General features: G+C 47.1%; 1 protein-coding gene across 2 annotated transcripts; it reads right to left on the bottom strand.

Annotated features, from left to right (window-relative positions):
• Positions 1 to 4,206: 4,206 nt before the first annotated feature.
• UTP14A (UTP14A small subunit processome component) lies at positions 4,207 to 22,363 on the bottom strand. Of its 2 annotated transcripts, none has more exons than XM_082377158.1 (15): positions 22,217 to 22,363; positions 21,089 to 21,167; positions 19,857 to 19,927; positions 19,301 to 19,365; positions 17,267 to 17,409; positions 16,808 to 16,963; positions 11,950 to 12,069; positions 11,757 to 11,851; positions 11,031 to 11,154; positions 10,871 to 10,948; positions 9,997 to 10,387; positions 7,806 to 8,209; positions 6,859 to 7,052; positions 6,630 to 6,729; positions 4,207 to 4,641 (listed from the first exon to the last, which is right to left on the bottom strand). In XM_082377158.1, the coding sequence occupies exons 1-15, from the start codon at positions 22,240 to 22,242 to the stop codon at positions 4,369 to 4,371; spliced, it is 2,319 nt and encodes a 772-aa protein (XP_082233284.1). In that variant the 5' UTR covers positions 22,243 to 22,363; the 3' UTR covers positions 4,207 to 4,368. The 2 variants fall into 2 exon arrangements, with proteins under 2 accessions (XP_082233284.1, XP_082233285.1); XM_082377159.1 differs by having other exon boundaries at positions 21,089 to 21,164; positions 22,217 to 22,294.
• Between the last annotated feature and the right edge of the window lie 4,584 nt (positions 22,364 to 26,947).

The raw sequence follows: 26,947 nt of genomic DNA, 5'->3' as shown, positions 1-26,947 counted from the left end.
GGAGAAAATAACTGGCTACTTCCTTCCTCCCAGCTCCAGTTGCAAACTGATGGGAGTTAAAGTGGGGAGTTTATGGCTCCCTGCAAACCCATTCCCAGTACTGGAAAGTCACATCACCCAGTGTGTTCTGATGAGTGCAGCCGGATCTGGCCCTATGAAGTCGGCCTGGGACTGGGAATGAACTAAGGCAGCTCCTTATTTTCTTCCTTACTCAGGACATCCAGCTCTGGAACTGGGAGTTCTGAGGACCAGGAGGAGGTAGGCATCTGCCTCCTGCATAATTAGCTACATCAGACTCAAAAAACATTGACGGCCCATCCCTTTGGGCATCATGCTGTGCCTGGCACGAGCTAGTAATCCCGACCCGGTCCTGGCCCTCCCGAGTTTACAACCTTAAGTCACACAATAATGACACAGATCCCAAAGGCGGGCAGTTAACAAATAAATCCACTTGTCCGCCAATCACAAGGGATCCATTGAGGGAGCCACAGAGACAAACAGGGCCCCCTTCAAAGAGCTTCCAGTCTGGTGGGTAAATAGGTAAGACTGAGTGAGGGCTTGGGGGAAGAGGTTCAGGCGAGGAAACGCGGTCAATTTGGGCATCACCGAACAGACTTTGTTTTAAAAAAAAGTGCCCATTGACCTGTGGCTGGGTTTTCTGTTCACCTGAGCCGCGCCTGCCACCCCGGATTGAGGTTTAATTCCAGTCCTCCACGGGCGTGGGGTGGATACAAAGGGCTAGAGGCAACGTAGCTCTGCGCCCTGGAGGTGGGCAGCCCGGGACTGGGAGGCGGGGGCCGAGGCGATCCGCGTGGGATCGCCCTTTCTCCTTGGGTGGCCGGGGCGTGTCACTGGCCCTCACCTTTCTGGGCCTCACGGTCCGCAGCTAAGGTCCCTCAGGGTATTTTCGGGACAGTCCCCCTCCCACCCCATCCCGCTAGCCGCTAGTCCCTGCTGCGCACTGCGCGCTGGTGGCACAGGTTTGGGGCGGGAGCCGGGAGGAAGCTCTGGGTAAAGTCATCCCGTACGGTAGGGTCGCAGCATGTCCCCAGGACGCGCCGGCCAGGCCCGGGTTGCGGGAGGCGCCGTGGCCCGCTCGTCCCCCAATCACTTCCGACGGGCGCCTGAGTCCCGGGCGGCCGCCGAGGGCCAGGCTGGGGGAGGGGGCGACCCGGCCCGGGTTCGCGCTCCCGGGCCGTGCGCCCGCCCACGAGGTGCCGGTGGCCGGGGGACGCCGAGGCTCCCCCGAGGGCAGGCTGCGCGCCTCGCGGGGCCGGGCCGCCGCAGGGCCTGAGCGGGCGAGCGGGCGAGGCGGGTGGGAGTGCGTGTGTGTCTGTGCGGGGGTACTGCGCGGGAGAGCGAGCCGCCGACCCGGGAAGGGTGGGTCGGGGAGCAGCGGCGGCGGCGGCGGCGGCGGCGGCGGCGGCGGCGGCGGCGGCGGCGGCGGCGGCGGCGGCGGCGGCGGCGGCGGGAGGAGCGAGCCGGGAACCAGGGAGGTCGGCCGGGCTGGCGGGCCCGGAGCCGCGGGGGGGGAGGGCGGAGCGCCGAGGGCGGAGATGGGGCCGCGGGAGGGAGGGGGCCAGCGGGGCGCGGCCAGGGGGCGGGGCGCCAGGACCTGGGGAAGATAAGAGCGTGCTCGCGGGGAGCGAGGGCGGGAGTGAGGGAGGGGCGGGGGACTTAGAGACCAAAGAGGAGACAAAAGGACGGGGTGGGTGGGAGGGGCGTAGACAAGCGGGGGTAGGGGAGGGGCGCCGGGGGACGCCTCGGAGGGAGGGGTATGTGTGTACGGCGTGGGGGGGCTGGTGTGGGAGGGACTTAGAGAGGGACGTGAAGGGACAACATAAGAAGGGAGCGCGGGGGGTACGGAGAAAGGGGGGGGGGTGGGCCGGGAGTGCTCCACCACGCTGGCCACGAAGGGGAGGGGAAGCCGCGAAGGGGAGGCCGCTGGGAGGAAGGGCCACACACAGGGAGGGGGATCCTGGGGATGGACAGTCCGCGAGGAAGGCGGGCCGGGGCTTCGGCGGGCTCGGGAGGGGAAGGGTGAGCAGACGCGGGGAGAGGGAGTACTGCAAGAACCCGAGGGTGGAGGCGGATGGGCGTGTGTGGAGCGCTGAGGGCAGGGATTTAACGCTGCCGTTCGGGATGACCGAAAGACCACGGTGGGGGCCGCACAGACGGGACGGGGCTACCAAGGCAGGACGAAGACTGCCCAGGGGAAAGTGGGACCTACGAGGGCTGCAGAAGGGTGGCGGGGGCGGCCTCGGGCTCGGCAGGAAGGCGCCACCACCGCCCTCTGCCCGTCCCCAGCGTGCCCCGCCCCGTCCGGGGGCCCTAAGGGCAGGGGCCTGGGCCGAGGGGGAGCCGAGCCAGGGCGGTACCATTCGGAACAGAGAGGGGGGCTGGGGGGGAAGGGAGGAGCCAGGGGTCAGAACCCTGATGGGGGCGGGGGGGGCCACACCCTGGGAAAAAGGCTTGGGCACATCCAGAATGGACCAATCAGCGAGCAAGGCCAGGGTGGCGTCAAGGGGCAGCTCCGGCCAATGGGAAGGGAGAACACTTCGGAGGTTCGGAGGAAGAAAAGAAAAAAAAAAAGCCCCACGAAACAACAATCGAATCCGTTTGGGGGCTTGAAAGGCTGGGAGTGGGCGCCGTTTATAGAACGTTCCAGCGCCTGCCCTCCCCTTTGAAGGATGGGGTCGTTTGCATCACTCCTGGGCCGCGGGGAGCACACGGAGCTGAAGAGGGTCCCGAGAAAGTAGACGGGGATTGGCCGTTTACAGGGGGCACTTGATTGGGTGCTTCGATTTGGGGGGGGGGGTGGGACGGAGGTGGCAGCTTTGTGCTCAAAAGAGTGAAAGAGAAGGTTATGGTCTCTTCAAGGGAGGCAGGAGTGGGCAGAGGTCCACCATTCCCCCTCACTGGCTACTGACTTAAAGTGACAACCAGCAAGTGGATCGCGGATAATCTCAAACCAATGGATAACTTAAAAATACCCCTTGAGCTCTGAACACTATCAACATATTCAGTTCCCTTCCCAGCACAGGGCAGGTTCTTGAGAGGATGAGCAATGGTAGTCTGGGCCCACAGCTGCCACTGGGAATTTTATAGACATTTATGGCGTGGCTTTTGGCTTCGGAGTTAGTCTGGGGTCCCACTGCATAGTCACTAACTGAAATCTTAAGCCTCTAAAATAAAGGCATTGGGACTAGTTACCTTTGAGGTGGAAACACTTGGGAACCGATCTGGAGAGTGATGGGCTCAGAAAAGAGGGCCATATTGGTGGGGGGCATTGCAAAAGAATATTCGTGGAGTGGCAGAACTTTTGGCCCAGGGATTCCAAATGTCTGCAAAGCTCCTGAAACTGTATGTAAAATGGTGTAGGCGTTTGTGCATTTTTCTGGGGAGGGTTCATAACTTCAAATTCTCAGAGGGTTCTGTGACACACAAAAATTAACCCCCATCTTGGTCTAAAAAGGATGGGGGGACCCATCTCCAAGGCAGGAGGTGAAGTGCAGTAGTGGCTATGTCCTTTCGGAATCAATGGAGGGGTTTCTCCAATTCCTTGTGAGGAATCTTGGCTGCAGGGCCCCTTTCGATACATATTGTCATCCAGAGAAAGGCAGGTTCCTCAGAGCCGAGAAGCTGACGTAAACTGCCATATAGCAAAGTAATGCTTGAATAAACTATAAACAATGGTGAGGAGTTGGCCCTGCATTAGGAAGTAAAGGGAATAGAGCTTTACTTCTGAAAGCTCATCTACCTCATCTGTAAAGTAAGGGTAAAAGTGCTAACTACTCTAGACAGCAACCTGTGTAAGCCGGGAGGCTCACACATGAAAAGAAAACCATAGTGGTTAGACTTAAAGCTGAACCCAGCTTCAGCACCATCCTAGGACCAGCCCCGAGCAGAATCCAATTGAATGATTTGTGCATATTGCTGCTAGGTTCAGAGGTTAAGAATATACAGTATTTAATTACTATCCCTGACTCTTTAAACTGGTTGTTTATGGTTATATCCGATGTGATGGATTTAAGGTCATAGGCTAGGGTAACTTCCCTCCAGTCCAATTTAGGACAACATAGTCCTTGGTAAGAAAATACGGTCCCCTGACAAGTGCGACTGGAGAAATGCAATGGGGAGCATCCAAAGGTGTCTTGTCTGACTTGAAGGAAATGGGAAACAACACAGAACACACTCCAGTTAAACAGATTTAAAAAACGCCTTTATTTCTAAAATGTGGCTTAACTACACCCGCGGTGTGCTAAGCCAGTTTTGGAACTGATCCTGCAGCTCGGAGTAAAACCGGGCCAATGGAGGAGCAGTCAGGGCTCCCAGTTCCGGGCACCAAGGTGTCACTACTCCAGCAACTCAGTCTACAGAGTTTTTCTTCAGCTGTTTTTTGTGACGTATGGAGAGTCGTTTTGGATTTCTCTGTACGACAGAGAGGTCCGACCTTGAGGAAGACCGGTAGCCCACATCCTCTGCTTTTATAGGCTTAATGATATGGCCTGGCTTGGTGACAACCTTGGGCATAGTCAGCTTTTGGAAGGCCCTCTGGGTGTTCCATGTAGATCCTATAGGGGTCTGAATGGTCCTTTCAAATTGCTGATGGTGTGTGAATGGATATGGAAGCATCCGCACCTAGAAAGGAAGGCAGAGAGACGTGGTGTGAGCCAGGCCTGTAAACTCTAATGGCACCTGGTCAGGTAGTTTTAGCACATAGGCCACAGTTCTACACAATGGCTGCAGTGAGTGAAGCTTCTGAGAGGCTAAGGTATCCCCATGCCCCCATCCAACCTTAGGAGTGCCAATCTGCTTGATGGCATATGGGAGTAGAGGGGCCTAATTTGGATTAGAACCTCCCTTCCCCCAGGCTTACACAACAATCTAGGGATTGAAAAACCATCCCAACAAGGCCCCTGCAGCTATAGGAACACTACAGGAGCTGCGGGTTGCTGGCCCCCAGTGGGTCTCCCTATACAACATTGTGACTGCAAGACACATCTGAGTATTGGTGTATCTCTGTGACTCTCCTACCTTCTTCATGCTCTTAATCCCTTCCTTTCCTCCCCCTGATTCACAGGATTGATGTTTTACGGAACCCAAAGATTTACTCCTGAATCCTGAACTCTACCAGGCTATTACACTTAGCTTCATGCTCTTCCCAAGTCTCATTTCCTTGCCCAGGATTCTTCTCCACTCCACCAAAGCGCTACCTTCAGACATATAAATAATCTTTAAACACCTCCCCGACGGCCAAAGAGGAGCAAAAAGATGTAAGCAGAAAAACAGGTAAGTTACAATCAGTAGTCTCTAGAGATACTCAATGGAACACTCAAGAGAAGCTGAGTACCGCCGGGCAGTCCTGGTGGTGGTGAAGGACACAGATTCTTTAGGTTAAGGGAGGGTCTTAGTGGGGTTGATAGCTAGATCTGTGCATGTCACCCAGAGCAAAAGAACAGAAAAAAACACCTGCACAAAATATTCAATCTTGGGAGGTTTTTCCCCCTTTGGCTCAAAGTGCTTTATTCTATTGCATGCTGGGACCTGAAGTGTATATAGCTTATTAAAAAGATGAGGAAAATCAAGGGAGCTTCTTGGAAAGTTATTTGTCAATTTACTGTGACTGTATTAAAAAACAAATAGTTAAGATTCCTGGAAGGGAAGGGTGATCTTTACTGAGGTCTGTACTCTGCCCTTCACCTAGAATCCGGGCCCGGTGAAGCACCCCTTTTCTCTCCCTCTTATCCCATAACTGCTTGTTCATTGCCTATTTTTCTGGTTATATATCCTCAATTGGGATTACAATTCAATTTATGCAGCAAAATAAGATCAACAGAGTATTACTGAAACGATATTTTCTCCTCTCTTCTGTACCTATTAAATAGCCCTCCCCCACTTCAGAAGGAAAAATACAACTCATTTCAATATTAAACCGGCTGGGGACAGATCACAGGGCCACAGACTTTCAGAACTGAAGGGAACATAAAAGTCACCGAGTCCAATCTCATTCCCAAGTCCCTTTTACACATGCTCACAACCCCAGAGCAACCCCTTCTCTCTTTTGACTGGCAGAAAGTTTTTCCTTGAACTCTGCCTTTCCTCTAACTTCTACTTTATGTGACTTCCACACGACAGCCTTCAATATACTTGAAGACCATGATCATGCTCAAATCTGCTCCTCTCTTGGGTAAACATCCCTAGCTCATTATCACATGACACAATTTTAAACCTTTTCACTGTCCTGAACAAGTACCGGTTGGTCCTCATTTTTCTTAAGATGCAGCTTAAACCTATAGCCTCTGAACATTACCTGTACTATAGACACAAGCCTGCAGAACAGCAATTCTTAGTTTGGTGAGGCCCATTTGCATCAGCATTATCTGGGGGTACTAGCTGAAAATGCAGATTTGGGGGCCTCACCATTGCTGCAAAGATTATCCTTTAAGTTTTAACTTTCCCAGCCAGTAATTAAAACAGCAGAGTCAATTTGGAATTATTCATCTCAGAGCCAGTGAAAACAAAAATAGATCCGATTCTGTGGCCAAGATCACACATCCCTCTTGAGCACAGGGCACCAGAACACGCCTCCCAAGCAGGACGCTGCTAAAGAGCTCTCTATCCCTCACCTGATGAGCCGCTGCATGGATGTTCCGCTTCTCACTGAGAATCACATTTGGCAAATTCTCATCTTTCCTTGGAGGACCCTCAGGGGCTTTAATGAGAAACCTGGAAAGCAGAACAGCAGGATGTCTGACTAAGAGCATTAAGGACTTAGTCAAAAGGGCAGAGAGGACGCATGAGGGTGAAGTGGGAGAACCTGGTGCCCTTCTGACAGGCTTTCTCCCCTGTTCTTACCGGCGTCTCTTCTTGGCACTGGGCTTCAGGCCCACACCACCCCACTCGCCCCAGCCAGGCAGAGTCAGGTCCACGTCCTTCGGCTTACTGGCCTCCACAGCTTCCCTCTTCTCTTTCAAGAAGTCTCTGATGACATCATCCCCAGCAAAAGCTTCCTTTATCATCTGCCTTTGATCTCTCTCTTCTTCATCTTCCTGGGAAGAAACGAACAACAGCTACAGCTTGCCTCCTGAGCCGAGGTTCGTGGCAAGACCGCTCGACTGCTGGGTCGTGACATTTTAGCGCCCCCTAGGGGGAAGTGCAGAACAATGATGGTCTTGCACTACAAACCCATCGGCAGCCAAGCAAGCTCCAATCTTCTCTCTAGGGTAAATATCCCTAGCTCATTATCATATGACACAATTTTAAACTTTCAATAAAGAAACTGCAGGGTAGAGGAAGGAACGGCCTGTGTTAGGAGGAGGAGCTCCAAGTGGGCCTGGCCAGAATGTGGGAGTCCTCCAGCTTATATCTCTGAAAAGACAGGCACCAGGGCTCCTCACTTGAGCAGTTTCAGTGACTTAATCGGGGAGCCCCCCGGATCATTCGAGATCCCACTGAGTAGAGCAAAACATTGTCAACAGCTCACTGACTCACCTTTGAGTTGTCCTGCCTGGCATCTGGTCAGAGCTTTGAGTGACTCCCTCTTTCCTCTGAGGGCTTTAGAGTCACCCCAGGAAGGATTCGGTGGCTCAGAATTTAAGGTGAGGGAGTCTCAGCGGCACTCACAAATTTCCATCTACTAAACTGTCACTGGGACCAGCTGGGCCCATACTATTCCAGACCTCTTAACTGCCGCCATGTGCCCCCAGCACAAAACTTCACTGATTCTATTCCTCGCGCAGGAAGGACACTTTCCACACCAGCTCTGATCTCCCGCAATGGCCCACGACCCTGGCTCTGCTCACCAACTCCTCTGTCGTGGGAACTGCCAAGGACTTCATGGAAGGAGATTTTGTGGTCAGGAGGTTCTGGAGATCAATCATTTGCTCCTTCCTTTTCTTCTCCTTGGGGACACCAAGATGATTACTTGGGTTCCTCTCCCACTGCTGCCCTTCTACCGCAGCTCTGGGAAGCTCCTTGTTTTGAAAACATCCTTCTTTGCCCAGCTCCTCCAGTTCGTCCAGAGTCCGTGCTCTCTCCGGCCTCTGCAGCAACAGAGGCTCCTCTTCCTCCCCGGCAGGTTCCTCTCTCTGGACCGCCAGGACTGTCCTCGTTGAACTCAGTTCTTGCTTCCTGGACTGATGGTTCTCCCTGTTGAGTTTCTGAGACAGTGCCCTCAATTCAGACAGCACCCCCTGGCTGCTAGGATCTGGGGGAAGAAATGAAAGCTGTCAGAAAAGTAGGGTGGGAGCTGCCTTGTCAACAAGCGTCTACTGACCTCTCGCTGGGCGCTGGGCACCATAGGAGACATGCTAACGAGGACAAATGGGTAAGAGAAGATGCCATTCGCTGGATCTCCCGGCGAGTTCACTAATCATTACCTGTCAAGTCGCGGACAATGGAGTTTAGGAGTTAAAAGCAGCATGTTGGGAAGCAGATGTCCGGGTCCTATTCCCAGCTTTGCCAATGACTCACTGTATAACTGGAGCTGTGGCTTAATTTCCCATAGAGTAAACTCTGCTTGGGAAGATCGCCCCAAATTCCAAATTTGTATTAAAAGAGCTGTTTTAGCAAGTGGCCTCTAAATTCAACTTCACTGTCATTTATTATTTGTAATTGCTAAAAAATTGTGATTTCCAATTTGTAATTTACACTGTAATTTCCTACTTGTAAAATCTGTAGCCAGCATTGTTTTATCTTAAAGCAGCATTTCACAGTCTTCTGTGGCAGAGTCAAGTAGCTCGCACTTTCCCGCCACGAGCATCATCTGAGCAAATACTGCTAGTCTCTGAGAGCCCCGAGGGAAACACAGCCGTGACATGCTTCTAAACTGTCCTTTGCATTGACTCAAGTTGCCTCCATTCCCAAGTTCATCCTGCTCTCTAGCTCTGGCTTGAAGCCACTGGAAGAAGCTACTTAGATCTGGCCTGAGGACATGCATGTTTATTTTCAAGGACCAACTTTCCTTGCTCATTTTGTTTGCGGTCCATGCCTTCCCACTATTTTAGGATACTATTTCCCCAAAGGTTTGGGATCATTCTATTTATCATCCAAGGAAATCCAAATCCACCTTTCATTCCACAACCAACTGTTCTACACATTTCACTAGATGGGCAGCTTTTGAGGGGGCTTGGGAGGAACCATCTCGGCCTGAGGCGCTGCTTTCTACAATCCTCTCGGAAGCAAATGCTTGCAATTATTAATCCCAGAAGTCTTTAGCTGAAAACCCTAAGTAAAGGTCCTCCAATACATTCTAAATGACAGCTCTAAAAAAAAACTTTTTTTTTGGCCACTGAAAAAGATTCTTGCTGTCGTGTAAATGCATTCATTATTCCTCTAGGAAATATAATCGGACCCAAGAATCTGTCCAGATTCAGGTGATTTCTGAAGGCAGTTAGTTTCCTAAGCAGGCTTTATAACGCCCTGCTTTGTCCCCAGAATGGGAACTCTGACCTGCCTCAAGGGTGCTAAGGCTGCTAATTAATATATAACATGCAAATCGAGTCTGAGCATGGCGTAACAATTCTAATTTACCCGGTACCTTGTGGAGTCATTCATTCCTATCAAGAAAATCACACCCCATATCAACATATCAACCAGCATTACGGACAGAAAACTGCAGTGATGATTTGAAGACATTTCATAATGTCTCAAAATACACCTCTGTGTCTGTGGGTGTGAACGACTTTCAGATTTGCCAGCCCACCACATGCATTTCTCGCTGGCTTGTGGGCACCAGTGACGTTAACTCCTGCCCTTCCTTCAAGGATGGTGTACTTCTGTCTTTCTGAACACTGGACACACACTCTGGAGCCATGCAGATGCCTGCTTATTAAATGCCTTTGAAGGAAAATGGTCATTACAAACCTATTTTCTCTTCAGGGACCCAGGGCGCTCTCTTGAAAGTACCTGGAGCCTAATCACTGTGTGACACAGGTGGGTGGACCCAGTTTTCCTCTCAGTCGGTCAAGAGCACCAGCACTAGGCACTGCTCACCTTTTGTTTCTTGACTGCCCACCGGCTTGGCGATCTGCTTGAGCCCAGACTTTTGTCTAAGTGATCGCCTTTCCTCAAATTCTTTCAAAAGAATTTCTTCCGCCACCACTGGTCCTTCTTCCTCACTTTCAGGAGCCTCCTGGGCTGCAGGCTCGGCAAGTTCTTCAGGGTCCCCCTGGACCTCAGCCTCTTTTGTGTCACTGGAGTGATTCCTGAACATCCAGGGGTTCGGTCCGCTTGCCTTCACCTGCACCTCATTCACCACGTCAGGGACAAAGGGTTCACCCTCTTCCTCTGCAACTCCCTCCTCTTCCGCACTCTCGGAGGCCACCTGGATCTTCTGCATCAGCTCTTTGTTCCTGGCCAATTGTTCCTGCATAGCCTGGCGAGCCTGGAGGAGAGGGTCACGGCACGAGCACCTTGTCATTAGTGACCACAGTCACACCTTTCCCGGTCCATTTCTTAGAGCTGCCTCCTCTCAATTTGACTTAAGTATTTCTTACTGGCACCTACTGTTCAAACTGCACATACACCACTGTGTTAACAGTTATGGAATAAAACGAAGACAAATTCTTTGTCCTCAAGAAACCAACATGTGAAACAAGGTTTAAAAAAAAAAACAAAAAAACCCCCACAACTCCTCTCCCCTTTAACTGGACTTGCCTTCAATGCTGTTTCCCTTTCATCTCTCCCTTTCCACCTTGTTCCTGGTCATTTTCCTCTCTGCCTTAGAGATTTTCTGATGCCTTTTTAGATTCCTGGTTTTCCAAGCATCCTCATGGCTCTTTCCCAACTCTGCTTCTGCTAGCATCCTTATGGATTTTCCTTTCTTTCCTCCAATTCCATCTCTTCTCTCACCCTGATGGTCTCTTACCTCCAGGTCATATTTGGCCATAATTGCCTTTGACTTTGCCCATTTCCCACTGTTCTGGTGCTTAAGGCTCATTCGCTCCTGGAAAGAAAGGGCAGAGTGAGATCCTTATTGCTTTCCGGGGAAAGCTGGTTCAAGGGTTGGGGGCCAGAGGCAGCCTCACCATCATTCTGGCCTTTTCGAGTTTTTCCAGTTCTTCCAATGCTGCAGCAGGATTGACCTTCCGCAGCTTCTCGAACTCTTTTAGGGCTTGCTTGGCCTTTCCTTTCTTCAGAAGTTTGTGATACCTATAGGATGAGAGAGGTGCGGGGGAAGAGATTTAGCTGAACCACTGGTGCCGCACACGAGTGCCCCGCCACACAAGGGGTTTCCCTATGTGGGGGAATGGAACAGACATCACAGAGCTAGCTGACTGCACGGAGCTGGCTCGAGACCTGCGAGGCCCTGCGGGACTCAGTCCCTGCAGACCCCAGGGGCAGACCTCTGCAGAGCAAAGAGTCCCCTCTGCTTCTAGAATGCAAGGGAAGAGCAGAATAGGATCTAAAGAGGCAAAAAGGCAGGAAGGAAGCCCTTACTGGCCTCCACAGCTGTAGAACTCAAGAGCTCATTCGGCAGAACCACTCTGATGCCCTGGAAGGGAGAGAAAGTAATTGAACAGTCCTCTTTTTAGCAAAACCAAGATGGAAAGCCAAAGCCACAGGAGCAGGTACTACTGAAGGAGGCAAAACTCTCTGAGGTTGGTTTGAGAGAGAAAGAGGCTAGTCACTACTCTTTGGGACCTCTCCTACATGACCCCAGCCGCCATGGGCAAGGTTCTCTCCTAAGGACTTGCGATTCTTCGTCACTTTCTTCCATGGAACCCAAGGCCGGTACACAGGGGCCTCCTTACTTTTTGCTTTTGATTTTCTTCTCTCTTCGAGCCCTGGCCTCATAGTAGGACTGCAGGGCCCGGGCCCTTTGAAGCTCTGCTCGGCGCATCTTCACCTATAACGAATGACATTTACAGTGACCCCTGGGCTTGATGGCAAATGCTGGGAGAAACAGAGCATGCCTGGGTGGATCAAAGGGCCTAGCACACTTACCTCTTCCAGGCTCATGGCTTTGAGAGAGGCCTTTTCCATGGGAGTCAGTAAAGGGTCTGTCACTGGCTGCTTGTTCTTATGGAGGAGATTAAAAATCTCCTGCTCCAGGGGAGTTCTTGCCTTAAGGAGGTAACAGAACACTCTAAGTCTTAAATCATGCTCCTAGAGTCTCCCTCTTTACAATCCTATGGCCATCTACTCTATGACACTATAATTGGAATCACGAACTGGATAGGATTGACTGTTACAGCAAGAGAAGGGGGTTCCAGGCTCGCTGTTCAGCTGTGTAGATAAAGCCTTAACTTTTATTCTGATTTAAGACAACTTCAGCAAGGGGACTCTGAGGCTACTCTCTAATATTACCGGTGGGCGGGGGGGGGGGGGGGGGGGGATCACTCTGTGTTCAGATTACCAATATATGTAAAACAATACCATTCTCTTAAGAATCAAAGCAGGATGCCCTTAAGGTCAATGCTGGCAGGACAGAGGAACAGCAGTACCAAATTGTCAGTCTTAAGAGTTGCAAAACAAAACGGTCCCTGTATTGTTATGTATACTTGAAGCACAATACTCTTAACATAAAGTTAGGGACCTCAGATCCATATCAGCCTCCTTTTAAGAATATTTCTAGAGAAAAGGGGAGGTTAAGTCTTAAGATGAGCACAAAAAAATAAACTGCCTTTAACAATAAGACCTTCAGGTAATTAGCCTGCTTCCTGACAGTTCAAATTTAACTCTCATCAGTTTCTAACTTTGGCTCCAACTCCTCAGTTGCCAGTTAACTTTGCATACTAGGTGGTGCCTATGCGGATGAAACGAATGGACTGTGAACCAGTGACTTTACATGTCAACAAAAGACCCCATTTGCTGCTTGACTGATATTGTGAGGATGGCTAAAATAATCAGGCTGTTCATGTCATGGTCCACTTTGGCAAGGCACAAAGACAGCCCGGGGCAAGAGCCAGTTTCAAACCTCATGCACGTATTTTATGTGGTTTTCTTCAACGGCCATATACATCACGGTCAGTGTTAAAACTTACAAGTATCTGGACAAATGCATAAACACACATCATCACACGTTACACGGCACTATTGATCTAACCATAAACCTATTCTACTGAATAGTAAAGGTGCATGTTCTTCCATTTTTAGTATTTGCAGTAGTAATCAATCACAGGCTACAAAGTGATTTATATTACAATGTTGTAATCTCCCTCCGATTCAATTCAATTTACAAACACTTATTGGCTGCAGCTACATTCCAGGCACTTGTGCAGGGTGCTAGGAATACACAATTAAGATAGTTCCTGTCCTCATAGAGCTCATAGCCTTTCAGAGGAAAGAGACATATGCACCACTAACAACATAATGGGTTAAATATTAGTCCATAGGAGTAATCACAGAGGAAGGAACAATTAATTCTGATTAGGAGGTGGGGTGGGCTTGGGGAAGGAAGAGATTTTTTGAATTAGGCTTTGAGGCATAAGCACAATTCTACAAGGAGGGGGAAAAAGCCAAATGGAGAGATGAGTATAAGCAAAAACACAAGACCTAGGGCAAGCAAAGGTATGTCAGGGAACAATGCACTGTCCAGTGTAGCTAAGATGCCAGGCGCTTCTGTCTTATTCTGTAAGTGGAGAGCCTTTTGAAGGATTTTAAGCAGGAAAGTGATAATCGGTTTTGTGTTTTGGAGAGAGAATCCTGGTGATTGTGTAAGGGCTTCTATGGAAGGTGTCAAATGAAAATGAGGAGAGGAACCAGGGATGTGAGAGTTATTACAGAGACAGAATTACAGGACTAGACCCCCTGCATGGGCTGGGGATGCTGGTAGTTGAAGGGAGGAGTTATGCCATTGACTGAGTTATAGCATGAAGGTCGTGGTACAGAGTTTCAGGGTCTGGGGAAGGAAAATGCCAGGCTTTCTTTGTTGTTGAGAAGTTTAGGTGCACAGGGGAGAGCCAGGTGAGGCCTGCTAGTCATATGGAACATGGGCCTGGAACTCAGAAGGAGTTGAGAGTGATCTGTACCATGTTTACAGAGCAAGAATAAAAAGGACTAAGAAGAGTCAGATAAAAACCAAAACAAACAGACAAGAAAACAACAGCAGGACTACGTCATAGAAGCCAAGGGAGAAGTTTTAACCACAAGATGTGTTAACAGTGTCAAATAGGCTGAAGACGCAGAGGACTTGGGATCTGGCTATTGGGAGGCCCCTTGCTAACACCTTCTGAGAGAAGTTTCAGGAAGGCAGTAGGGGAAGAAGGCGAGAGAATGGAGACCAGCTCTTCCCAAAGCATGTTCCTCAGCAGCTGACAAGATTTACTTCATTTTTTAAAAGTTTAAAATTCAATGCGTTCGATTTTTAATAAAATCAGTCTGTCCTACCTGGGTTAGAGTAAGTCATAGGGGTTTCTTTACTATCTTTTCATAGCCTTTAAAAGGCTAGCGTAGGGGCTTCCCTGGTGGCGCAGTGGTTAAGAATCTGCCTGCCCGTGCAGGGGACACGGTTTCGAGCCCTGGCCCAGGAAGATCCCACATGCCGCAGAGCAACTAAGCCTGCTCACCACAACTACTGAGCACGTGCTCTAGAGTCCGCGAACCACAACTACCGAGCCTGCATGCCACAACTACTGAAGCCTGTGTGCCTAGAGCCCGTGCTCCATGAGAGGTCACCACAATGAGAAGCCCGTGCACTGCAACGAAGAGTAGCCCCCGCCTGCCACAACTAGAGAAAGCTCGTGCGCAGCAACGAAGACACAACACAGCCAAAAATAAAAATAAATAAATTTATTAAAAAAAAAAAAGTCTAGCATACACTGTGGACCGCCAATCTCCAGCAGGGGCATGTGGCATTTTCTAGCAATGAAACCCTACCAAACCCCCCACCCAGTCCCATTCCCAGGGCATACTGAGAAAGGAAGGTTTTGAGGAGAACACTTTGGGAAATGCTAGTGTCGGCTGCCAGTGGAGGGAAGGAGGGAGTGGTGGGAAGTTACCTTACATCATTTCTAGCACTTTACAGTTCACAAATGCTTTCTCACACATTATCCCCTTTAATTCTTCTCAGCTAGAGTCAAACGGAATTTTAGGAAGCTGGACCAAAACTACAAGTGCAGACATTTTGAATTCTTAATCTCCAGAAATACTAGTATATTGCTAGTCCTTGGGCTTTGCCCTCTAAGGCACTGCCAGCCACAAAGGACCCCCTGACTTCTCTGTGCCATGTTGGTATAATTTCTCAAAGATGAACCTTAGAATGAATGGTACGGCAGGTTTGTGCACAGCATCTGGGCCCCACTCTGTCTCGCACAGGGAGTTCCTGGAGATCAGAGGCTGCGCCGTTCTCAGTGCAACCCGCCCCCCACCCCACCCCATCTCATCTTTAATGACCAACTCCGCACTGACCTGCCATCTCTAAGATCATACCAGCATTTGGAAAAAGCAAGGTGCAGAACAGTGTGTAGTAGTACTACTACTTTTTTGATTAAAAAAATGAGGTAAACATAAATATATCCATAAAACTCTTAAGTTAATGACAACAAAAAACGTATAAAAAAGTGGTGACCTCTGGGTGAGCATGGAGGTAAAAATGAGCAGATGGGGGACAAGGGTGGGGTCAGACTTTTCTCTATGTATTTTCTATACTTATTTTTGAATCCTGCAAATTGTATTACCTCTTAAATTTTTCCCCCTAAAGTCTCCCTTCCATCCTGCAGCCACACTTTAAACCTGATCTCTTTTTCATGTGGAAAAGGAAGCATCCTAGAAAGAGAATGGTGGTGACTTCAACAACAGTATCCGAAACAGAGCTTATCCCCGTAATAAGCAATGACTTGCTCAATTTCTAGCTAGGGCGGCAAGCCATGTCTACTTTGATGATCTTTAATTATCTCAACTTCCTGACACATAGGACACCATTTTTGGATTTATAGAAAGCAGAGGAGAAGCCATCTATCCATGGTTTGGGCACTGCTGTTTTGGACTATTTTTCTACTAAAAACAGAACACCACATTATAGACTGCCTAACCAATGGTGTATTGGAAAAGAAAGGCTAGCTGTTCTGAAGTTGTTCAGACTAAAAATTGAAACTTTAGGGACCGACACAGGATTACTAACTTTTAATTCTGCCAGTGGCATAACTACCGTTCCACTCCCAACCCCATCATTTACTACCACCATCATTTCGTAAAAGAAAAGCTATTTCAACACCATTAAAGTGGAAAGAATAACCTCATAATAAAAAAGAGCTGGCAACCTTACACCACCATACTCACAATTGTCCTTTTACTTCAGACGGATGAAACATCTGCCAGAGATCACTGTTTGGGAAACCCAGCTCTAAAGTATCTTTTTTATTTTCTGCAGCTCAGTCATAATGAGTTACCTGCTAAACTTCTAGTCATTATCAGCAATCTGCTATATTTTACTATGGTATTCCTTTTCAGGCAAACTTTGGTTCTGCTGCTCATATATCCCTCCTAAGGCATCATTAATGCTGCCAGGTTCCTGATTGTCCCAAGGTCAGAATGTTGGCTTTAAAAGCTTTTTTAAAAAATCCACTGTGTGAAAAAGAAAACATCATTATGTTCCTTCTCTATTGGCAATCAGATGTGGTCACACAAAAACATGCAAATAACCATGTAGTGGACAATCCAAGCTGAGGAAGGGCGATGACAGAGCTATGGCAACTGGCTACGAATCTTGCTCCCCCGGCCCCTCCCTTTCTGACCGCTCAACTAAAATGACTGCAGCTGCCATTTTGGCTTAACGTGTCCAACAAGACCAACTGCAGGCTCTGCAATGTCCACGCGGCGCAATCTCACCTTCCAAGGTGCGCTATCCTCATGTTGCACTTACCTTCCAGCCACTGACCACATGTTCGATGGGAGCAAAGACGGACTGCTGCTTGCTCAGGGGAAAAACCAGCTGCTCTGCTTGCCGGTTCTTCTGAACGACGGGATCCCATTTGGAGAGGACTTGTGAGGTTTTATTGAATGCCACTTCTCTGTGGATCTGAAACAGGCAAAGCACACAGAAAGAAAGAGCCACGAAATTAAGCATCAAACTCAAAGGACCAGCAGGAAACTAAGAGGCCATGTTTCTTAGTTCAAGAAAGAATCAGGATGCTAGAGATTAGCTCTTGCTTACTTCTCAGGACTACGCTTCCCCTGAGATCAGTTTTAATCTTTTCCAGGGTGAGGCAACCACAACTTTCCTTCCTCCCATTTTTCAGGCCATCCCCCTTCTCTTCTTATGCTATTTTTCCTTGTCAGTTCAATTTCTCCCCCTTAATGGACCACATTTTCTTTGACTCACCCGCTCAATCTCTTCTCTGTGAAGGGGTAACTCCACAGTCTTCTTCGATTTGACTCTATTCAGCTGCTTTTTCACAGCAGCCAATGAGGATGAAGTTTTAACAGGCTCAAGCAGATCTGAAAGGACCAGCTTTTCTCCTGATCCTGTAGAAAGGACAAACTTTCTGGTCAGACTGAGAAGTGAGGCAAAACCTCAACATCACATAGGGAGAGACCTCAGTAGGAAATGCTGGCAGACAGGCAGGTGTGCAGGGAAGCAGGAGTAGTCCTCTTACTTCAGTCACTAGCCAGTGACGCCACTGCCTTCCTACATTCCCAAATGTGTTGGAAGGTGGAAGACAGAAAACTATTTAAAACAGTCATTTGCTTTTCTCCTGGTCTTTCTGCTTCCAGTCTTGCCCCACTTCAATTCATTCTTCACACAGCAGCCAGAGTGTTTTGAAAATGTAAATCATAGCATGTCATGATCCTGCTGAAAAGCCTCCAATGGCTCCCCATTATACTCTGGTCCCTGTCTGTCTCTGCAACCTCGTGTCATCCACAGATGGAGGACGCACCAGCCGCACTGGCCTTCTTCCTCTTCTTCAAACATGCTGAGCGTGTATCTTCCTTAGCGCCTTTGCACTAGCTGCTCCCTCGCCTGGAATACTGCTCCCTATCTTTGCATGGGTGACTTTTCTTGTTATTCAGATCTCAGCTTAAATTTCGCCTCTTCAGAGGCTTTTCATGCCCAGCCAACCGAAAGCAGCCACTTAGTCACTTGACTGCATCATCCTGTTGTAATTCGCTTATTGTCTCCCTGCACTAGAATGTAAGCTCCATGAAGTTGCGACTTATTCCTAATTGTAGTCCCAGAAACTGATATATGGTAGAGGCACAGTAAGTATTTGCTGAATGGATAAGCTTGCAAGAATATATTGTTACCAGTTCTGGGAGGTTATGTCAATGGTTACTAGAAGCACATAACTCATTCAAGCTGCGTAAGTTGTGAATATGGTGGAAAAGATTTGGCATCTAGACTTGTTATCAAGTTAAAATCAAGTTAAAACACTGCCATTTACTAGATCATATATTCTCAATCGGGGTGATATCATTCCCCCACCCAGGGGTAAAAACTGGTTCTTCGGTGGGCAGGGGTAAAAAAAACAAAACAAAACACTTAGATACAGCCATCCCTTGGCATCCATGCACAGGGGACTGGTTCCAGGACCCACCAAGAATACAGAAATCCAAGGATGCTCAAGTCCTTTGTATAAAATGGCACAGCATTGATATTTGCACATAACCCATACACATCTTCCCATATATTTTAAATCATCTCTAGATTACTTATAATACCTAATACAAAGTAAATTCGATATAAATAGTTGCTGGTATGCGGGATAAACTCAAGTTTTGCGTTTTGGAATATTTTGAAATTTAAAATTTCAATCCACATTGGTTGAACCCACAGATGTAGAACCCACAGTTACAGAGGGCTGACTGTATTAGTTTTGTGTCCCTCCAAACCTCAGCCTTATCTAAGAAAATCTTATTCCTGGTGGCAGAGTAGGCGAGGAGGGAGGGAGGAAGTGAGGAAAAGAAATGTCTAAAAAGGCTCCTCAGGGGAGCAATAAAGAAAAAAGTTTGAGAAACACTGTACTAGGTGAAGGTCCTTGAGTAGGTAACTTGACTTCTCTGAGCTCCAGCAGGAGAGGAGAGATTATCTGCCTGTCCGAACTCAATGCACTGTGAGAACTGAAATAAAAATGAAACCAGGGACATGACTAAGCTAGTGAGAGGCAGCTGTCTTCATTCACGTCCCTCTATCCTAGAAGTAGCTCATCAAGCTCAGTGGGAGACCTTGACTGTGGCCTTTTGGCTTTCTTCTAGAAATGGAAGAAATTCAAGAGCATCTGACTACCCTTCTTCACCCCCTCGCACGGTAGTATTTATGGTATGATTCATTAACCACATCAAAAACAGCTGGGAAGTGACCATTATGCTTTTGGAACTCCAAAAGTTCGATGCAGATAGTTTCCTTTGGTTAACTTACCTTCAGAACTGACATTGAACTCTGACACCTTCAGACTAGCCTCAGATCTCTCAGCCAATTTCCGCCTGAAATTAAGCAAAACAGAATACAGAAAGAATGGATACATTTTGCTGGGGAACAACCACTTCTCTCTTCAAACAATGCTTCGGTTTCATTTCTATTCTAGAATCAGGTTTTGTCACAAAGCAACCAGGAAATCTGTTCCTAAGCTGGACATGGTAGTCTAACCATCTCTTAATGTAGGCTCAGCCCCTCAAAAACACAAGGCAATGCAAGGTAGGCATAGTGAAAAAGGTATTGGACTTGAATTCAAACATATCTGGATTTGAATACTAGATCTGTCACTTATGAGCTGAGTGACTTTGGGACATGTCAATCTTATTTTCTAGTTGAAGAAACTGACATGCAGAGATGATAAAAAACTTGCCTACAGTCTCCAAAGTACATGCCCTGACAATTGTATCTTCATTGTCTTAGGCACTCAATAAATGTTAGCTGCAGATAAGTCTCATGGAATCAGCTAGTTATAACCTGTCCAAATTGAAGGGAATGTTACCTATTCTTTCCATCAAGTGAACTGATTGCTTCCAGAAGCTTTTGATGCTTTCTTTCTCCATCACTGTCCCCCTGGAAACAGAAAAGGAAAAACCATCAGAATGATGAGGGGAGGGAAAAGACAGTATGGCAACTGAGGCCCATGTAAAATCTCTCATTCTTTTGGTCAGTGGAGAACTGGTGAATCAGATGAGGTCTGGCGTGCAGGCATTCCAGCTCAAATGGAAAGAAATGCTTCAATAAGCCAAACTCCCTCGTTGTAAGGAACATAGAGCCTTAGTAACCAGGAGCTAATGCCATGCCTCTGTCTTAACTTGTTTTGAGAAGAAAAGTGCCATGAGAATAATGTTTCTGTATAGAATATGTAGTGTGATCTGACACAGAAACTGACATAAAAAAACCAATTTAAGTAGTTTTGTCAAGAGAATAAAGAGCTGGAATTCCTATAGCAGCTGTTGGAGACCCAGCTTAATTATGCATATGTATATTTCAGTCGGATAATCAAATAACCCTCTATGGAAATCCAAACTTGGGAAATAGGGAAATCATATAATACCATGTGTTTTGGTCTTATATACTCAACTTAAGCAACCTGAGGACAGTGTATCTTATATACGATCTTGGAATTCCCATAGCACTTAATACAATATCATATACATGAAACACTAAATACAGGTATCCTCTGCTTTTTGAAAGTTTGCTTTGCTTTATGCCGCTTCGTTTTCACAAAAGACCTACATTAGTACCTGCTTTTGCTAACTGAACAAAATCCGAAGAGGATTTTTGCTTTTACAAAAACAAACAAAAAGCCTTAAAATGAAAATAGCGTCTAGCATTTGTTTTGCAGTGAGTTGTTATAGAGGCAGCACATACTCAGAGTGGCACCACCAAGCCCCTTCCCTGGAAACTACACTTAGCAACTCAGCATCAAGCTGCCATAGCTTTGAACTGTCTATGAGCATCTATGCTTTATCTTGATTTATTTTGTGTTTCCATTAGCAAGATGTGTCCTAAGGTAATAGCTTCTTTGCTTTATGCCATTTTAGCTTATGAAAGGTTTCGTAGGAACACTCTAATTTGGGTAGTGGTGGAAACCTGTAACTAATTTATTTGTGAGACCTGAGCAAGTATAAACAATGTTATCACCCCTTTTCTTTCCAGGAAATGTGGCATCTACCCTAATTTTGAGGCAGAAGGGAAACTGGAGAAGGCGGTTTAGTGGGTGTCACCCACCTCATCTTCACTGGTGCTCAAGGGGTACTCTCTTGGCAAATCCTCTAGTTCTTCCTGTTGGTTTAAAGCCAGAAGGCTGCTAAAGGAGATAAAAGAGAAATATTATCACTTGAAACAATTTTTCTTATATTGAAATGATCTCTAAAACATAACTTCAGTTCTTAGTACAGAATAGTCCTATCCCCTGGGAGAGCTGCAAACCAAGCAGTGTGAGCATCTTTGGAAATTTGTCAAGACATAAAATTTAGACTGCATAAGGCAGGCATCACCTGCAAGAGGTGAGCACTGGTTAGTAATACCCATACAGAACTGCATGAAAATGAAAAAGATCTAACACTCTTCACTGACTGATTGGCACTCCATTTCCCACTGACCTCTGGTAGGCTGTAAAAATGTCAGACCCTAGGTAAGGTGGCAGAAGACGCTGTTGCTAGCCCTTGAGGCAAGGCAATATCGCAATTAACATTTCTAAATCCGCCACATGGAAGATACCTGTATAAGTGCAAGCTTACTTAAAAGTGACATCTTGATCATTTGTTCTCAGGAATAGGGAAATGGGGAATTGGAAGAAAGCAGCTGGAGCTTGATCGGCAAAGTAGGTGCTTAACTTAGGAGACTGGTACCCAGAAACAAATTATAGAGTCTACCATTATCTAACGGTATATGTCAAACTCTGCTAGGTACCCATTACTAAACAGATTATATTTAGTTCCCCCGGCGGGAGGCATGAAACGTCACAGAAAATGTCGTGGATGACTCCAATGAGCAAAGGTTTCCAAGATAAGAGGAGTTTATAACGCAGCCACTGTCTGCGCGGAGGGTCGAAATGCTCCCCAGCAGCGGCAGAAAAAGGAGTCACGTGATGAGAAAAGTGCAACACGTTAACTTAGCTGGAGAGGGACAGGCCGCATCAGGACCAACAGGGATGAGACTAAAAAGCCGGGGAGTGGAGGGAGCGAATTAAATTAAAAGGGCTTTAAAGAATGGATCAAGGAAATAGTAACGAATGGCGAAGTCGTGGGAGGGGAACAACCGACGCCAGCTAAAAGGCGGCCTCCATTTCTCAAAAGCCCGGGAACCCGACCCGCAATGAAACCCAGACCCCTCTTCCCGGCCGCTACCCCTCACCTCTCCGCAGCCCGACTCGAGCTCATCTCACCAGCCTGTATCTCACATGGGCCAGGAGCGGAAGCCGAAAGGAAAGCAATTTCCGTGCCGGCCGCAAAGCAATTTCTGCTTCCGCCAATCACGCGCGACAAGGTGCGTCACTTCCGGCTCGCCCTGAGGCGTGCGAGAAACTGGAGCAGCTTCGGGAGGGTTCCGCTGGGAACCGGGAGACTGGAGATAAAAGCTTGTCAGCGGACGGCGCTTTGCTTACCCCACCCACCCCTCAGCTCTCTGGCGCGCCAGCGTCCGTCCTCCCGGCCCCCCGGGTTCCCTCGCGGCCCAGGTGGGTGAGCTTAGCGGGAGGGTGCTGCGCTGTTGGGAACCGGGCAGAGCTTCCTGTGTCTGTCCGTGATCGACAGCGTCCTGCGAGCCTGCTGCCAGCCAGCTCGAGGCTTTATTGGCCGCCTGGGAAGTGGCCAGCATCGTGCTAGGCCCTTGCGATCCGCCCATGGACAAAATCCCCTTACACCCCGCGCCCCTTTGTAATTGCAGCTCTGGGTTCCTACTTCCCTACGTAACAAAGTTTCATCCAAGAATGGGCTGTGGCAGTGGCTGCAACTTCCTCATCTCCCATCAACTTTTAAGAATTTTTTACACAAATGCCCTTTAACTGTTGAGGTAAGAAAATGATTTGCCAGCCTCCATTTAAACATTTGGTGGTAATAGCAAAACTATTTTATAGCTATATTTGAAAAATTACTAGTTGCAAAGGAAATTACTGGACAATTTAAAAGTCATAGCATTGATTTTTCAAATTCTGCAACAATAAACCATGTTTTATTTTCCTGCTTAAAAAATAGAATTTTTCTTTAATTAAAAAAAATGTAGAAAAGTAATACACGAAAACATTCTTGGCATTTATTCTTCGAAGCCACTCCCATTTTGCTTTCACCCCACCATTCCACTGAGACTACTCTGGACAAGATCATCAGTGACACCCAAGGTTGCTAAATAAAACGGACACTTCTCAGTCTTTGTCTTCTCAGAACTCTGTGGTATTCGGTACTGTTGGTTTGTCTTCTTAGTCATATTCAGGGAATGTCTTTGACCATCTATTATGTGCCAGGCCTCTCGGCAGCGGGGATACATTGGTGAATGAAACAAACATGTTCCATGGCTTTATAGAGTCTACTTTCTAGTGCGATTAAAGACAATTTTGTCGTGGTTGAAACTCCATCCTGGGCTTCCATGACACCACTCTCCTGGTATCTTAGCTTTATGACCATCTTCCAACGTCTTCACTGCTGGAGACTTCTGTGCTTACTCCCTAAATGATGATGTTCTCTAGGTTCTGTGCTCAGTGCTCTTTGTTTATCCCATGTGCTCTTCCTAAGCCTTTAACACTTGTATCAGGATTCCAAAAATCTATATCTCTAGCCCAGATCTCTTTCTTGAACTCCGGACTAGTATCTCAGGTTGCCTTCCGGTGTTCCTTTTTATCCCACTGGCACGTCAACTGTGAAGTGGTCAGTGATTTCTATCTTTTCTGTCAGAATTCTGTATTTCCCATTTCTGTGACTGGCACCATCGACTACCCAGTTAGTCAAGTCAGAAGTCTGAGTCATCTTAGATTCCTCTCTCCTTTATGCTTTACAGTGATTCCCTCACATTGTCGGTTCTACTTCCTAAATCTCTCTCACGTATCTCCCTACCTTTCTGTCATTATTGCTGTGGTATCAGACCCTTAACAATTTCAAGCCCGTGGCATTGCTGTAATCTATTATAGAAAAGGGGAGCATTAAAGCATATTGATGGGGCTTCCCTGGTGGTGCAGTGGTTAAGAATCTGCCTGCCAATGCAGGGGACATGGGTTCGAGCCCTGGTCCAGGAAGATCCCACATGCCGCAGAGCAACAAAGCCCGTGTGCCACAACTACTGAGCCTGCGCTCTAGAGCCCACGAGCCACAACTACTGAGCCCTCGTGCCACAACTACTGAAGCCCAGGCGCCTAGAGCCTGTGCTCTGCAACAAAGAGAAGCCACCGCAATGAGAAGCCAACGCACTGCAATGAAGAGTAGCAACTAGAGAAAGCCCGCGTGCAGCAATGAAGACCCAATGCAGCCATAAATAAAATACATTTTTTTTTAAAAAAAGCATATTGATGAAGAGCATGGGTTTTGAACTGGACTCTCTGGGTTTGAATCTTATCTCTGCTGCTTACTAGCTTTGTAATTCTTTTTTTTTATTTTTATTTTTTATTTATTTATTTTTATTTTTGGCTGCCTTGGGTCTTTATTGCTGCCCGCGGGCTTTTCACTAATTGCGGCGAGCGGGGTCTACTCTTCGTTGCAGTTCCCGAGCTTCTCATCGGGTGGCTTCTCTTGCTGCAGAGCACGGGCTCTAGGCACGCGGGCTTCAGTAGTTGTGGCTCACGGGCTCCAGAGCGTAGGCTCAGTAGTTGTGGTGCATACACTTAGTTCCTCCGCGGCATGTGGGATCTGCCTGGACCAGGGCTCAAGCCCGTGTCCCCTGCACTGGCAGGCGGATTCTTAACCACTGTGCCACCAGGAAAGTCCCTAGCTTTGTAATTCTTTACTTAACCTCTCTATGCCTTTGTTTCCTCATCTTGAAAATGGAATTATAATAATACACTGGATAGTTGTGAGGGCTAAATGAATTACTATACATAAAGCACTAGAATAAAGGGCAAGCCCTTAGTATAATACCTGTCACATTAAAATGCTCAATAGATATTAGGTCTACTAATTATTTTTTAGGGCTTTTCAGTCTTTAGTCTCTCTTCATCCAATCACATAAGTTGGACCATGTCATTCCCCTACTTAAATGAAGCAAATAGACCCTAATCACTTTCACGAAAAAATGAAAAAACTCTTTTGTCCTGTCTACTTTTTCAACCTGTTGGAATTGCTTGCCTCTTCCCCCACGGCAATTCTAAGTATATTTTTATGGGCAGATGATGCTCTCTTAATCTTATATAAAGTATGAATAAAAGCATTTTAAGAAAACATTGACATGTTTTATTGATTTATACTTAATCTAAGTAAAGACAGTGTGTATGCTATGCAAATGCAGCTTTAAGACAAGTCCCCTAGGTACTCCCCCTTCCTAGCTCTAACCAGATTGCTGCCCCATTTCCCTCTTATGCAGAATTATGGAACAGCTGAGACCTAAAGGAGGAGAAGTAGCCAGCACTGGGGGGAACTGGGGATGAGTGTTCTGGGCAAAGGACCACCATGCAGCTTGTGGGATCTCAGTTCCCCAACCAGGGATTTAACCTAGGCCATGGCAGTGAAAATGCTGAACCCCAACCACTAGACCACCAGGGAGCTCCCATAAGAACCCTTGATCTTGATTAGAGCTATTAGTGATTATCAGTAAAATAAAAATATATCCTCCCCCCACACAAGTATGTTTATATTTCAACTGACTTACATTTCACAAAAAGGACCTGGGCTCAGCCAAAACTTGCAACATGGCAACAATTGTGATTTTATGATAAATTCATGATGTATGCCCTGCAGCATCTAACCTACTCCTTGAATATAATAGGGGCTCAATAAGTGTTTTTTGAATTAGTGAATGAAGTCATGATAGTCCATGCTATTCATTCTCATAAAACTGCATAATTATAATTATTTTACATAACTTTAGAATTTACAGAGTGCTTGCTATGGTCTGAATGCTTGTGTCCCCCCAAATTCACATGTTGAAATCCTAATCCCCGATATGATGGTATTTGGAGATGGGACCTTTGGGAGGTGATTAGGTCATGAGGGTGGAGCCCTCATGAATGGGATTAGTGCCCTTATAAAAGACACCCCAGAGAGATCCCTTGCCCCCTTTCACAATGTGAAGACATAGCAATAAAGTGCTGGCCATGAACCAGGAAGAGGGCTCTCACCTAACCATAATGGTACCTTGATCTTGGACTACCAGCTTCCAGAACTGCCAGAAAAAGATTTCAGTTGTTAATAAGCCACCTAGTCTGTGATCTTTTGTTATAGCAGCCTGAACAAACTAAGACGGTGCTTTTATATCCATTATGCCATTTTGTCCTTTTTTTATTAAGCTTTTAATTTTGAGATAACTATAGATTCACATACAATTGTAAGAAATAATACAGAGATCCTGTGTATCCTTTACCCAGTTTACCCTAATGGTAACATCTTGCAAAACTCTAATACAATATTACAGCCAGGATATTGATATTGATATAGTCAAGGTACAGAAAAATTTCATCACCACAAGGATCAGTCATGTTGCCCTTTTACAGCATACCCACCTTCCTCCCACCCCTGCCTCCTCCTTAACTCCTGTCAATCACTAATCTGCTCCCCATTGGTATCCTTTTGTCATTTCAAGGATGTTATATAAATAGAATCATACAGGATGCAACTTCTTGGGATTATATTTTTTCACTGCAGATTCACTCAGATTATTCTGTATATCAGTAATTCATTTCTTCTTTTTGTTGTTGTTGTTTTTAAAGTGTATAATTCAATGGTTTTTAGTATATTTACACAGTTGTGCAGCCACCACGACAATACATTTTAGAACATGTTCATCACCCCCAAAACAAACCTTGTACCCTTTAGCCATCATCCCCTGGTTGTATAATAGGAACTATATTTGATCTTTGTCCCTGGATCCTGGCACAAAGCTCCCAAACTCCTTGGAATTTTCTGAGTGCCTTTTGCCAATGATTTAATCAATTATACCTATGTAATGAAG

This window comes from Balaenoptera borealis (genome assembly GCF_965194805.1).
Source record: "Balaenoptera borealis genome assembly, chromosome: X".
NCBI lineage: Eukaryota > Metazoa > Chordata > Mammalia > Artiodactyla > Balaenopteridae > Balaenoptera > Balaenoptera borealis.
Note: the sequence above shows the minus strand (reverse complement) of the source record. Positions and strands in the feature narration are given on the sequence as shown.

What these genes read in the sequence shown, in the direction of transcription:
- UTP14A (XM_082377158.1), bottom strand. Translation starts at nt 22,242, where the DNA reads ATGAGCTCGAGTCGGGCTGCGGAGAG. An exon ending in TCGAGTCGGGCTGCGGAGAG is followed by an intron (nt 21,168 to 22,216) that starts GTGAGGGGTAGC and finishes TATCTCCTTTAG; the next exon opens with CAGCCTTCTGGCTTTAAACC. An exon ending in TCGAAAAGGCCAGAATGATG is followed by an intron (nt 10,949 to 11,030) that starts GTGAGGCTGCCT and finishes CTTTCTTTCCAG; the next exon opens with GAGCGAATGAGCCTTAAGCA.